The sequence below is a fragment of the Schistocerca serialis genome, chromosome 2 (genome assembly GCF_023864345.2).
Source record: "Schistocerca serialis cubense isolate TAMUIC-IGC-003099 chromosome 2, iqSchSeri2.2, whole genome shotgun sequence".
In the NCBI taxonomy this organism is placed as follows: Eukaryota; Metazoa; Arthropoda; class Insecta; order Orthoptera; family Acrididae; genus Schistocerca; species Schistocerca serialis.
Window position 1 is genome coordinate 195,190,678 of NC_064639.1, and position 15,294 is coordinate 195,205,971.

The 15,294-nt window shown below is 36.6% G+C and overlaps 1 protein-coding gene across 3 annotated transcripts in view; it reads right to left on the bottom strand.

Moving 5' to 3' along the window:
* Nucleotides 1-8,302: 8,302 nt before the first annotated feature.
* Nucleotides 8,303-15,294, bottom strand: part of LOC126456933 (H/ACA ribonucleoprotein complex non-core subunit NAF1) — a 37,824-nt gene continuing 30,832 nt past the window's right edge. For all 3 annotated transcript variants that reach the window (XM_050092866.1, XM_050092869.1, XM_050092867.1), the window contains exon 6: nt 8,303-10,231. In XM_050092866.1, coding sequence (XP_049948823.1) covers nt 9,221-10,231 — 1,011 coding nt within the window. In that variant the 3' untranslated portion in view covers nt 8,303-9,220. The remainder of the gene's footprint in view (nt 10,232-15,294) is intronic.

A 15,294-nucleotide genomic window follows, 5' to 3' on the forward strand; every position in this document is an offset into this window, starting at 1 on the left:
AAAATGAAGAATGTACAGACTAAAGAGCTAATTAGCTTAAATAATTAGATAAAATATGTACATAAAAATTTTAAAATTCATGACAGTGCGGAGGGAGAAAGAGGGCACATGCTGCAGTGAGAAATGCTGCCCCCCATGTCATTACAAGACAATGGTGCATTACATTTTGTTATAATATTCACTTTCGCTCAGGAAATGTATGACTTTGTCAACTGTTATTTCATTAACTGAAAGTATCTGGATTAGGAAGCTAGACAGGTTGACTGCTCATCTCAGATCGGCCAGCAGTGCACACACTGTGAAAATATGGCAGTAGTATGTGTACATAAGGTATAAAAGAGCAATGCATTGGCAGAGCTTCGTTTGTTATCAGATGAAAAGGTTTCCAACGTGATTATGGCCACACAACGTGAATTAACAGACTTTGAACACAGTATGATAGTTGGAGTCAGATGCATAGGACATTCCATTTCAGAAACTGTTAGGGAATTCAATGTTGCGAGATCCACAGTGTCAAGAATGTGCTGAAAATACCAAATTTCAGGCCTTACCTCTCACCACAAACAATGCAGTGGCCGACCACCTCCACTTAATGAATATGAGCATCGAGGTTTGCATAGAATTGTCAGAGTTACCAAAAAAGCAACAATGCGTGAAATAACCACCGAAATCAGTGTGGCACATATGACAAACATATCTGTTACGACAGTGTAGCAAAATTCGACGCTAATAGGCTGTGGCAGCAGATGACTGACAAGTGCTTTTGCTGAGAGCATGAAATCGCCTGCAGTGCCTTTCCTGGGTTTGTGAACATATCTGTTGGACCCCAAATGAATGTAAAACTGTGGCCTGGTCAGATGAGACCTGATTTCAGTTGGTAAGAGCTGATGGCAGGGCCTGGGTGCGGTGCAGACACTATGAAGCCATGGACCAAGCTGTCAACAAGGCACCGTGCAAGCTGGTGGTCCTCTGAACTGATCATTGACTGAAAAATGGTTACTTTCAGCTAAATTGAGACCATTTGCAGCCATTCAGTGTTCATTTTCCCAAACAAGAATGGAATTTTTAAGGGATGATAATGTGCCCTGTCACTGAGCCACAATTGTTTGCAATTGGTTTGAACATTCTGGACAACTCGAGCAAATGATTTGGCCACCCAGATCATCAGACATAAATCTCATCGAACATTTACGGGACATAAGCAAGAGGTCAGTTTGTGCACAAAATTCTGCACCAGCAACACTTTCAGAATTATGGACCACTATAGAGGTGGGCGGCATTGCTCAGTATTGCTGCAGGGGGCTTCTAATGACTTTGATGAGTCCATGCCACATCCAGTTGCAGCACTACGCTGGGCAAAAGGAGCTCCGACACCATATTGGGAAGAATCCCATGACTTTTGTCATCTCAGTGTATTGCAGAGCCTGTGATATGGCTACCAAATCTACAGTTTATATACTGCAAGCACTTGGCAGAGAATGCTTCTCATGCCCCCTGGGTGTGCAAAAGCATAACTAAGCCTGTTACTGACTTACGATCCACCTATGCAGATGGATTTTCATTTGGGGTAGTCACGGAGAACTGAATGGAATAGGCTTCAGAGAATGGTGGAATCTGTATTTTCCTTAGAGCTGCAGAAGAGATCTATCCAAATTTGAGGACTGGGTACACACCAAAAGGGTGCCGAGAGGGAAACCTAGGTACTGAGACTAGAGGGGGCTGTTGGTGGTGCTGGCATGAAGCCTTCAATCATACCTGCGCTAGTCTACACAATTTGGTGTTTTGTACTGACTGAATTATTAGCTGTGAAATGGAGTCAAGTAATAAGGATGGGTAGGCGTCTGACAGATGGTGACTGCATAGTTTGCCAGGAGGTGCTGGTGTTTGGTGATTGGATACCAACTTTCACCACGAGGCTATCTATGGGACTTGTATGGAAGACTCCAGTTGCCAACAGCAATTGATCTAACAAGCCCAGTACTGATGGTGCTATCAACCTGTAGACAACACATCCATAGTCTAGGCAGGATAAAATCAGAGCTTAGAAGAATTGCAGAACTGTGTAGTCTGCACCTCCAGACATTATGCTGCGAAACTTCCTTCATGGGATTTGCCTTTAGCTTGTGTACATGTGATGACAATGTTAGCTTATTATTAAATTAGAGGACTATTTGCCTTTAGCTGATGGCTATGTGATAAAATGGTTAACTTACTGTCAAATAAAAAACCTAAAAATTAGAAATTTTCAACTGCTTCAAGTAACTGGTTACCAAAGTAAAGTTCTGGGTGAGGATGCACAGTTCTCAGTTGATAAAATGGATGGCATGAATTTTTACATGAGGAAACTGATATCCAATATTTAGGGCCCAGTTTTGTACTTTATTTATCATACCCTGAAGGTAGTGCCTTATAGTGCACAATGATATAGAACTGTAATACATGCAAAGTTTGTCCACAGGCAGTGATTATGAGACCGTGGGACTTGCTGTGTTCACAGTATCATTGGTGATACTGCATTGCATTGGTAATGCAGTATCATTGGTGATACTGCATTGCATTGGTAATGCATAAAAACATTGTGCACTGCAGATTCCAGAAGTATCAATTGGTCTGTGGTGGACCGGAGTGCCTGGAAGCAATTTTGAAATTGTGATAAATGTCCTCTGGCATCCAGGCACCAAAACAGTAGTTGGTTGATCACTCTCTCAGTTTATTCAACCCATTTGTTAGAGGGATTGGTTGATAATTACCCAAAATTTGTTTGTGTTTTTCCTGGTTTTGGGATAGGAATAATAATAATAATAATAATAATAATAATAAACCCCGTAGAGGCCCGGGGAAAGAATAGGCCTCCGGTATGTTCTGCCAATCGTAAAAGGCGACGAAAAGAACAAACCACTAATAGGGCTAACACCCCTTTTAGCGCGATTAGTTGGTTCAGGACAGAACTAATGGAGCCTCGGACAAGCGCTGTCATGGTTGGGGACGATGCTTGAACCCTATGCCCGTCCACAATGGTAACGACACTGCTAGCCACACGGAAAATGATTTAAATTTAAATAGAGGTGTTTTGCAGGACATGCTTCCTGCAACCACCCTAGAAGGAAAACAAAGACAGAGGATGAGATGGTCTGATGAAGTTAACCGACACCTCATGTTCTGTTATTACCAAGCAACAAACTTAGGAACCAACACAACTGGATACAGATCACAAGTATACACAACATTTATTACCAGATACCCAGAATTAAAATTTTTAACAGAACAACTAGCTGATCAGATCCATGTAATAATCAATAATAACAGGATACCCCAAACAGAATTAGAAAACATCAAACAACGAGTACAACAAATACTGGAACAAAATACTGTACAGTCAGAAGAAGAAGATACAATAATGGACTCAAACATCCCAGAGCAAACAAACCAAGAACAACACGCATCAATTAAATCAGAGGAAAACAAAATCTTAAGATAGCCACCAGAACAAGCACAAATAGAACACGAAGTGACACACATGTTAGATATAGAAGAAAAATTTCAGCTGACACATATAGAATACAAAGACACAAATACAGACATTAGACCATTCTTGCATAGACCACCAAATAACCCACAAGTCGAAACAACAATAACAACTATCAACGCAATCATACACAACAAAATAAATGAAAACACAACTATGGAAGAGTTACAACTACTGGTTTATATAGGATCACTCACTACATTAAATATACACACTAAGCAGAAATCAGAACCAACCAACACACAGAAGAAACCCACAAAACCAGCATGGCAACACAGGCTACAGATCAGAATAGAAAAACTTAGAAAAGACATTGGACAGCTAACACAGTTTATAAGAAATGAAATATCAGACAAGAAACGAAAAAGGTTAGGTAAAATCTCACAAAAAGAAGCGATAGAGCAATTAGATGAAAAGAAGCAAAAATTACAAGCATTGGCCAAACGACTTAGAAGATACAAAAAAAGTGAAAATAGAAGGAAACAAAACCAAACATTCAACACAAACCAAAAGAAATTTTACCAGACAATAGATAACACACACATTAAAATAGACAATCCACCAAACATAACAGACATGGAACACTTCTGGAGCAACATATGGTCAAACCCGGTACAACATAACAGACATGCACGGTGGATATCAGCAGAAACAGACATACAAGATGATACCACAAATGCCTGAAGTGGTAATTTTGCAACATGAAGTCACCCGAGCAATTAATTCTACGCACAATTGGAAAGCCCCTGGAGAAGATAAAATAGCAAATTTCTGGCTAAAGTTCACCTCAACACATTCACATCTAACTCTTTGTCTTTAAATATGTCTGCTTGTGTCTGTATACGTGGGGATGGATAAGTGTGCGCGTGTGTGTGTGCGCGTGTGTGTGTGCGCGCGTGTGTGTGTGCGCGTGTGTGTGTGTGCGTGTGTGTGCGTGTGCGTGTGTGCGCGTGCGTGTGTGTGCGTGTGCGTGTGTGCGCGCGCGTGCGTGTGCGTGTGTGCGCGCGCGCTCGAGAGTGTATACCCGTCCTTTTTTTCCCCCTAAGGTAAGTCTTTCCACTCCCGGGATTGGAATGACTCCTTACCCTCTCCCTTAAAACCCACATCCTTTCGTCTTTCCCTCTCCTTCCCTCTTTCCTGATGAGGCAACAGTTTGTTGCGAAAGCTTGAATTTTGTGTGTATGTTTGTGTGTCTGTCGACCTGCCAGCACTTTCATTTGGTAAGTCACATCATCTTTGTTTTTAGATATAAATTATTTAACAGTTACATTGCAGACCCATGCACATTCCCTGATACACTTACGCATGGAATAACCTATCTGAAACCTAAAGATCAAGCAGACACAGCAAACCCAGCAAAATATCACCCCATAACATGCCTACCAACAATATACAAAATAGTAACTCCAGTCATTACACAGAAATTAATGACACATGCAACACAGAACAAAATTATAAATGAAGAACAAAAAGGCTGTTGAAAAGGAGCATGAGGATGTAAAGAGCAACTGATAATAGATGCAGAAATGACATATCAAGCTAAAACTAAACAAAGGTCGCTACACTACGCATACATTGATTACCAAAAAGCTTTTGATAGTGTGCCCCATTCATGATTACTACAAATACTGGAAATATACAAAGTAGATCCTAAATTGATACAGTTCCTAAGCATAGTAATGAAAAATTGGAAAACAACACTTAATATCCAAACAAATGTAAATAATATCACATCACAGCCAATACAGATTAAGCGTGGAATATACCAAGGGGACTCAAAGTCCTTTCTGGTTCTGCCTTACTCTGAACCCACTATCCAACATGCTAAATAATACAAATTATGGATACAATATTACTGGAACATACCAACACAAAATCACACATTTGCTATACATGGATGACCTAAAACTACTGGCAGCCTCAAATCAACAACCCAACCAATTACTAAAGATAACAGAAGTATTCAGCAATGATATAAATATGGCTTTTGGAACAGACAAATGTAAGAAAAATAGCATAGTCAAGGGGAAATACACTAAACAGGAAGATTACATATTGGATAACCACAGCGACTGCATAGAAGCGATGGAAAAAACAGATGCCTATAAATATCTAGGATACAGACAAAAAATAGGAATAGATAACACAAATATTAAAGAAGAACTAAAAGAAAAATATAGACAAAGACTAACAAAAATACTGAAAACAGAATTGACAGCAAGAAACAAGACAAAAGCTATAAATACTTATGCTATACCAATATTGACCTACTCATTTGGAGTAGTAGAATGGAGTAACACAGACCTAGAAGCACTCAATACACTTACACGATCACAATGCCACAAATATAGAATACATCACATACATTCAGCAACAGAAAGATTCACATTAAGCAGAAAGGAAGGAGGAAGGGGATTTATAGACATAAAAAACCTACATTATGGACAGGTAGACAATTTAAGAAAATTCTTTCTAGAACAAGCAGAAACTAGCAAAATACACAAAGCAATCACTCATATAAATACATCAGCTACACCTCTGCAATTTCATAACCACTTCTACAACCCTTTAGGTCACATAACATCAACAGATATGAAGAAAGTAAATTGGAAAAAGAAAACACTACATGGCAAGCACCCGTATCATCTAACACAGCCACACATCGATCAAGACGCGTCCAACACATGGCTAACAAAAGGCAATATATAGAGTGAGATGGAAGGATTCATGATTGCAATACAGGATCAAACAAACACCAGATATTACAGCAAGCATATTATTAAAGATCCCAATACTACAACAGATAAATGCAGACTTTGCAAACAACAAATAGAAACAGTAGATCACATAACAAGAGGCTGTACAATACTAGCAAATAAAGAATACCACAGAAGACATGACAATGTAGCAAAAATAATACATCAACAAAACATGAACTAATAAAACAACATGTCCCCACATACAAGTATGCACCACAAATTGTACTGGAGAATGATGAATACAAATTATACTGGAACAGAACCATTATAACAGATAAAACACCACCACATAACAAACCTGACATCATACTCACCAATAAAAAGAAGAAATTAACACAACTAATCGAAATATCCATACCCAATACAACAAATATACAAAAGAAAACAGGAGAAAAAATTGAAAAATACATCCAACTGGCTGAGGAAGTCAAGGACATGTGGCATCAGGATAAAGTTGACATTATACCAATTATACTATCAACTACAGGAGTCATACCACACAATATCCACGAGTACATCAACTAAATACGGCTACATCCAAACGTATATATACATCTACAGAAATCTGTAATTATTGATACACGTTCAATTACCCGAAAGTTCCTAAATGCAACATATGCTGTACAGTTAAAAGTAAGTCACGCTTGATCAAGGTTTGCGTCACTTTCCTTTTTTAACCAGACCTAAGGTCTGTGAAAGGAAAGAAGAAGATAATAATACTCTTCCACCAAATTAGGATGGTAGCTACTTGCATGCAGATATTTCAGTGAAATGTGCTGCGAAACATTCAGTGAAGATGATGGGATCAGAGCAATGTTACCCGTTGAGGGAGACACCGGGAGCTACTGTGTATAGTTGGTGGCTGAATATGCAGCAAAGTCCATACTTGAGACGATGGAGGTAAGCTCTCATAGACAATCCATATTATTTCCAACACTCCTGATTTCTCCTTTTTATTAAAAGCTGTGCCTTCCCTTACGTCTCTTGAATGCTGTTAAATGTTCCATTGAAGGAGGGTATTGTGCCATTGAAGTGCCCTTCTATGCGCTCTGACAGCTGCACATATTTTTTGAAATCACCATGGCACAGGTCTCTGGCACACTGGGGGAGGGGGAGGGGGGGGGGGAGTAGGGTAAAGCAACACCCTATTCCTTTGGCACCATTCACAATTGAGTCAATAACATCTTAAACCACTCCTTCAATATCCTTCTCTTGACTGGCTTCAAAAGAGGTTTTGGAAATGAAGGAAGCTTGTCAACTGTCTATAGTGGACTGAAAACAGATGGGCAGGTCAATGAAACAAGGCAGGTCAATTACTATCAGAGAAAAAACTCATCTTTTTTATGTGCTAGGTCGAGTTTCGCTGGCTTGTATCACATTTGAAATATACAACGGTATGAAATGAAGTCACAAATAACATAGGTAATCTGAAGTGGGTGACAATGAATCTTAAGACAAATTTATCTCTCCAAGCCCTGTGCAACCTGTTACTGAACAGAAGATAGTTTGTAAATTTCATGCTATCAGTTCAATTTGTTCAAGCAGATTTATATCCACAATGCAGATGTTGATGAATAGTACTGACAATCTTTCACTTCAACACCAATTTTTCTTGCTGCCACAACAACCTGATACAATATACAAGTTTTACTCTACGAATTGCAGTCAGAGCTGTCTTCCATTAATAAATGTCTAATGTAATATCTATCAATTAATACACATTTTTATTACTGTTAATAATGGAAGTTAAAGACTGTGCTGCAGGAAAAAAAAAGCCTCGACCGAGTAATTCCAGGGATCGACTTTACTTGGTGAAAGTGCCTGGAAAGTTCCTAGAAAGGTTATTATGGGAACGTAACTATTGTTTAAATTTAAACTTCTTTGTAAATTTATCCTTTTATTTCATGGCCTAACTTATATATTTAACTAGTGTGAGAATCAAACTATGGAAAATCCAGTGAGACAATGATACTCTAGACTGGATAGAGGAAAGGACTCAGTTTTTAAACACTGTAAATTGAGTTGCAAGTAATCCTCTTTAATAAAGCATCTGCATATTACATACATATTTACAACCAAATATGTCCACAGTTACATATTTTTGATACAATTCATGAACCTTATAATGATAACATGAAATGTAACTGCATGGGTAAGACCAGTGCCTTCAACATTTACAAGAAATCAACATGATTAATTTTTCAGTCTTTCATCAGCAGCCAGGAAGATAAAAGCTCATTTTACTGACACACAATAGTTAGTTTGTACTATCTGTACAATTAAAGTACATTTGTTTTAAATAGAGCCTGAAAAATATATGACCGCAAAGTTACAATCTAAATTTTGATAATTTAATGTGATTTTTTTAATTAGGAACAAATACATTTGGCTATCTTAACAGGTACTTAGAATTAACAGTGTACAATACATGAGAAAATAATGACTGTTTCAATCTCATGAAATGAATTCTGCTATTTATAATATTTCCCTTATTTTCTGTTACACAAAACAAAGACTGCAGAACCAGTTAGAATGCCACAGTATATTATGAATGAGAGACAGCAAACTGACTACCAAATTGCAGTTGTGGTTCTTCATTAAACTACTTCTGGTTCGAACGAAACAGACAAATGACACTTCTGATATCTTGTATAAATTTATCTGTTAATATTAATGAACATGGTGCATAATATTTCATCAGATAAACAGTTAAATTGACATCTTCACAACAAAAAAACATGCAAGACTAACAGATAAAAAGTCTGGAATAAAGACTCCAAATACTTCAGCTTACTGATAAGCTGAAAATGCACACAATTACGCAGATAACAGAGCACAACAAAAATCTCTACACAATATAAACTAAATTCAAAATAAAAATACCTTGTAACTTGGCACTTTGTGTGGAAATAAACCAATAATTAGTAATAGGAAACTACATTCCATAACTGTAATTAGTTTGGTTTTGTTGTATCTGTTGAGGAGGGTACTGAGAAACAGCTTCTGCTGCTGCTGCTGCTGGTGGTGGTGGGGGTGGTGGTGGCAGCAGCCAAGGGGAAAGTACTGGAGGGGGTGTTTGGTACATAGGCCTTGTAGGGCAAGCTTGTGTATTTGAGAACGCTACTGGATTTCCGAATGTTGTGCTGCCAAACTGGTATGACAGGGGGCTGTTCACAGGGGGTGGTGGTTTTGTTGTGTCTGGTCTTACAAAAGCATTTGGTGGTTGCAATGTAGGAAAAACCGAGGGCATTGATTCGCTTCTGTTCAGAGGTGGAGGTGTAGGAGGTGTGCGAGTGCTACTATGATGGACACCACTTGCAGCTGTTAAGTGCAACCCTTGTGGAACAGATCCACAACGACCGAGATTAGACTGAGCCATATGACTGGGCTCAGGAAATAAACGAATACCAGTATCGACATTACAAGGGGACTGTGGAACTGGTGGTGGTGGCATGCTACTATCAAAAATGGGCTGTTGGTTCTGGGAATTCTGGATAAGGGTTGTTGGGAATGGAACGAAAGGTGGTGGAGGGCTTTGCATGTACTTTGGCATGCTAAAGGTTGGTGGCCTAACAAAACTAGATGGATGTGGTTGGATATTTGGCGATTGCAAATGCAGGTGAATATTTGGAGACTGCATAGGAGCATGATGATGTGCATTGCCCCAGGTCTTGCACTGGGGCTTCACCTGACCAGGACCTGGCCCCCATGGCCTAAAGTTATTTTGAAATCCTGGACGAACCCCATCCACTGATCCTTGGAACTTTCCAGGCCTCTGTATTTGATGATGTGCTGCTGAAGCTTGTGAAATGGAAGCTGTTGTAGGTTGTTGTGTCTTGAAGGGACGATTCCAATGCTTCTCAGACATCCTTAGATTACGAGCATTCATTCTTTGTTCGTATGTTTGATGTTTCCTATTAAGTTTCTCATCTGGTTCACCTTTCTCCTGTATAAAAAATGTATTATTAACACAGTATAAGTGTACCTGTATTAAGCCTGTAACTGAGAACACCTGAATTAATATAATTTGGAAAACAGAAACATACAGGTTCTTCTGCCAATCAATATGTTTATTTACAGCCATTAAAGCACATGTAGGAAACTAATGCTCTTCATTAATAGCAGATCAACATTTTTTGCCGAACTAACACTAACAACATACACAGGAAATCACTGTATCCATGTATACAACTTTACTTTTTTACTTGTTACAAATATCAATTTTTTTCCTCTATAAGGGGACTTATGAAATGGTGATCTCCTTTCTGATTCATAAATTATGAACTAAACTTATGTGACCCAGGAGCTGCTTCCTGAATTGTGATAATGTTACCCCTGACTGGAATGTGACAATATGGGTGTGATTTGGTGAAATCATGAATATGAATGCAAAATAAATGTTATCATAAAAGATTGATTTGTAGCACAGTCCAAGGTTTATGTTTGCCCCATACTTAAGGCACTCTGTTATGAATAATAAAAAGTACAAGGTAAAGTCAGAAAGACTTTTATAATACACAGTGCACTAATCTACAGTAAATATTTGGGTGCTAATTACCTGTATAAAATGTGTATCAATTACATAATTTGCAGCCTGGGTGATGGATGATAGCTATTATATGTAGCTCACTAGCTTCCTTTACAGCCGTTTAGAAGACATCACTTTAAACAGATTTAATTGCCAAACATCTCTCTAATTAGAAACCTCTGCTAACTTTCACTCACATACTCAAACTGATATCCCAACTCCCTTTTGTAACCATCAGACCATTGCCATATCAACATTTCTCCACTGCTTTCTGTAGAAAATTTAAAACAAGTAGCTCAATGCTTTTCTATGCCTAACACTGCATTTCCTCGTTTTCTTGTAACACTTTCTTTCAAAATGTTCTTAGTCATCACATATAATTAATTCCAGCCATCGCACAGGTGAAAAACACTTCTGCCAAAATAGTGGTTACAAAAATGTTTCAAAAATATAAATAGAGTTATCAAACACTAAAATTTGCTTTAAAAATATCAAGGCAGGAATGAAAAGAGAAAGATGAACTACTGCAAGTAATGTACTTTGAAATATTAAGATTATTGCTGGTTTCAATTTCCCTTTTCATAAACACACTAAGAAAAAGGGATTAAAAAACACCTCTTAATTCTGGCAAACAGTGATCTTTACACAATAACAGAAAAATAACTCAGTCCAAATACAACCATATCGGGTCATTCCATGTCAAGTCACCCAGGCCTTGACACCAACCATGTCAGATTTTGATGAAACTTGGTACAATTACTTCTTTTATCACCTTGAAAGCACTTGTAAAATTTTTTTGCTCTATCTCTTATAGTTTTTTTTATAAATTTTTAAAGTTTTTAGATTTGGCTTTGTTTCAGCAGTTGGAAATTGTAACTTAAACGTGTCCTCACAACTAAAAAAATTTGTATATTAAAAAATACTCAAGATATCAGTATGAAATTTTGGAATAAGTTTGTGTATTATATCTAAATGTTAAAAAAATTACCATAAAGATATATTAAATTCTTCCAAATGAAAAAAAATTTATAAGTTTTTTATTTTTTATTTTTTTAGCTAACGGATGTTTAGTTTTACAAAAACTGCAATATCTAAAGTCTCAGACCTGATAGAAAGCTCAAATTTGTTTTAAAATACTCTTAATTGTATAGGCTATTAGATAAAAGAAAAATTATGTTGGCTTTTTAACCTGTTTAATAGTTATCTAATTTTTAAAATAATATTAATTATATTTTAAAAATAAAAAATGCCAAGTGACTTAGACACCGAAAATAAGTTTTTGTCTTCTTGGAGTAACAATGTACACTTGGATTTTGTATTGTTACTCCTGTGTTTTGAAGTAAAAAGTTATTAAAGTGTTAAATAGTGCTTGGATAGTATTTTATTAAGTTTATTCGAACTCTCAGTAAGTACTGTTGCTTAGTTTACAGAGATTCTTTTCCAATATCCTACAAAAGTAACCAGAACAGTAATCAGACCAAAAGTGAAATCAGTATGTCAGATATTCAAACCTGTAGTGTAGGGTTATATAAAAAATCTGACTGTTTCCAAACAACCTACACACCTTTTGTGAGGAAAAATTAAGAGTTGAAGTCAATGAAAGTGAAACAGATGATGAAGTCATGGTTGAATTAGAATCATTGGAATCCAGAAATGAATCCCTCGTACAAACAAACATTGCTCTTGATTATTTAGGTTTAACACCGATAAAGCTTCATGGCTTGTCAGAACAAAGTAAAGGGTCTTATTTTAAAAGGAAGGTTAGCAGTATTGAAAAGACTGCAAAAAAGGCGGTTTCAAAAGCATTAAAATATGATGCACCAAGTTCTGATGATGACGAAGAAGATACAAGTGTGGTTGAGAAAGCAAAGGATTTTGATGTAATGATTTCTCTTATGAAAGAGAAGGTTTCATCTGTTGGGAGGTCTAGAAAAATCTAGATTCTGACCTTGGCTCCAGATTCTTGGACTCGAAATAAAGTGATGAAAGAATTTAATGTAAGTGAGTACATGGTGCGACAAGCTAGAAAGCTAAAACCTGAAAATGGTATTTTGGAAACTCCTGGTCCAAAAAAAGGTAAAACTCTTTCTGAAAATACAGTAAGACTTGTAACAGATTTTTATGAAAAGGATGAAAGTTCCAGAGTGCTACCTGGAACAAAAGACAAAGCAAGTGTTCAAAAAAATGTGTACATGCAAAAAAGACTCATTTTGTGTAACTTGAGAGAACTCTATTATTCTTTCAAATGGGAGAATCCTGAGGTAGAAGTAGGATTTTCAAAATTTTGTTTCTTGAGACCTAAATGGTGTATCCTTGCTGGTGCTGCAGGCACACACACTGTATGTGTATGCAGTATCCAGCAGAATGTTAAACTATTACTGGATGCTGTGAAAATTGAAGAATCTTATAAAGACCTAATTAAGATGCTTGTGTGCAACACAGAAAACCAAAACTGCATGCTACATCATTGCAACAGCTGTCCTGCAAATACTGCACTAACAGAGTGCTTAACTGAAAAACTAAGTGAAGATTATGATTTAGAAGAAAAAATTGTAATCAGTCAGTGGGTTAACACAGACAGGGCAGAAATGATCAAACAGTCTATCAGTGTTGAAGACTACATTTCTTTATTGGTTAGGTCATTGGAAAAGCTCACCCCACACTCGTTTATAGCAAAATCCCAATCAGCAGCCTTTAAAAGATTAAAAGACCCACCACCCAAAACAGCAATTATTGTGATGGATTTCAGTGAAAATTATTCCTTTGTTATACAAAATGACATCCAAAGTTACCACTGGAATAGAGGTGGTTGTACTCTACACCCAGTTGGAGTTTTTCTAAGAAATGAGGAAAACAATGTTTTTGTTTCCAACCACTGTTTTATTAGTGATGACCAAGAACATGACACTGGTTTTGTTAACTTTGTACAAAAAGAAATTACAAAGTGGCTGTCATTACATCATACTGACATTGATACAGTTCACTACTTTACGCTGGGCAGTACAAAAATAGAAACAATTTTAAAAATTTGACTGAACACTTGAGAGACTTTAATTTGAAGGCCCAACACTTTTTTTTTTGCAACAAGTCATGGGAAGTCAATTTGTGATGGCCTAGGAGGAACTATTAAAAGAATTTTAAGGAAAGCCAGTGTACAGATTTCAGACAAAGAACAAATAATGACAGCAATCGATGTGTATAAGTTTTGTGAAAAAAAATATTGAAAACATTCATTTTTACTTTATTGACAAAAAAGAAGCTGATTTGCTACGGTTAAAACTAGAAAAACGTTTTTCAGCAACCTGAACCATTCCTGGAACTAGAAGTTTTCATAACTTCAAACCACTTCCAACAAACAACCTTGAAATTAGATGGACTACAGATAGTGTAAAATCCTCCTTAGTCTTTTCTTTCCATTCATCTTCTGATTGGGTTCGTGTTGAACCACCCATAAATTGCTATGTGGCTGCAAATTATGATGGTAACTGGTACTTTGGACTGGTAAAAACAATATTCAATGATGAAGAAGATGCAGAAATTCTATTTCTACATCCTTCAGGACCCGCTGCATCATTTTATTGGCCTGAAAGAGAAGATTCCTGCATAGTGCCTTTGGAGCACATATTCTGTGTAGTAGACGCACCTCAATCAAGCAGCACTGGGAGAATGTATTACTTCAAAAAAGACTGTATCAAAAGAACTGAAAGCTCTTGGATGAAGTGGAAAAACAAGTTGAATCAGCATTAATGTGTATTAAAAAGACAAAATTACTCAAAAAATTCAATGTTTCAAGCAATCAGTTGGGTTATACATAAGTGTCGTAAGTACAATATCTTTGTACATAATTCTAATGTAATCTACTATAATTAATAAACATGTTAAAAAGCCATCATTATTTTTGTTTTATCAAGTAGCCTATATGTTTAAGAGTAAATTAAAACAAATTTGAGCATTCTATCAGGTCTGAGACTCGAGATATTGCAATTCTTATAAAACAAAACATCCGTTAAAAAAAAAAAAAAAAAAAAAAAAGAATACACATATATTTTTTTTCATAGAAAATATTAATATATTTTAATAGCATCATTTTTATCTTCAAATATGTATAATAAATAAACTTGCTGCAAAAATTCATGATGTTATCTAAAAGAGTTTTTAAGATAAGCAAATTTAAAGTTTTGAATACAAATTAAACTGGCCGTTTCCGAAGGTTCAGAAAACGCAAAACATAAAAACTTTAAAAATTTATAAAAATAAAACTGTAAGAGATACAGCAAAAAAAAATTGCAGGTGTTGTCAGGATGGTATTAGAACCATTTGAGCCAAATTTCATGAAAATATAAGGAGGTGGGTGTAAAATTTATTTTTTATTGGGTGATTTGATATGGAATGACCCTATCAAAACACAGCCTCGGGAAGTCAACCATGGATTCAAGAATCTATTTAGGTCATCTTATTTGCATTATTCAGACAAAGTACAC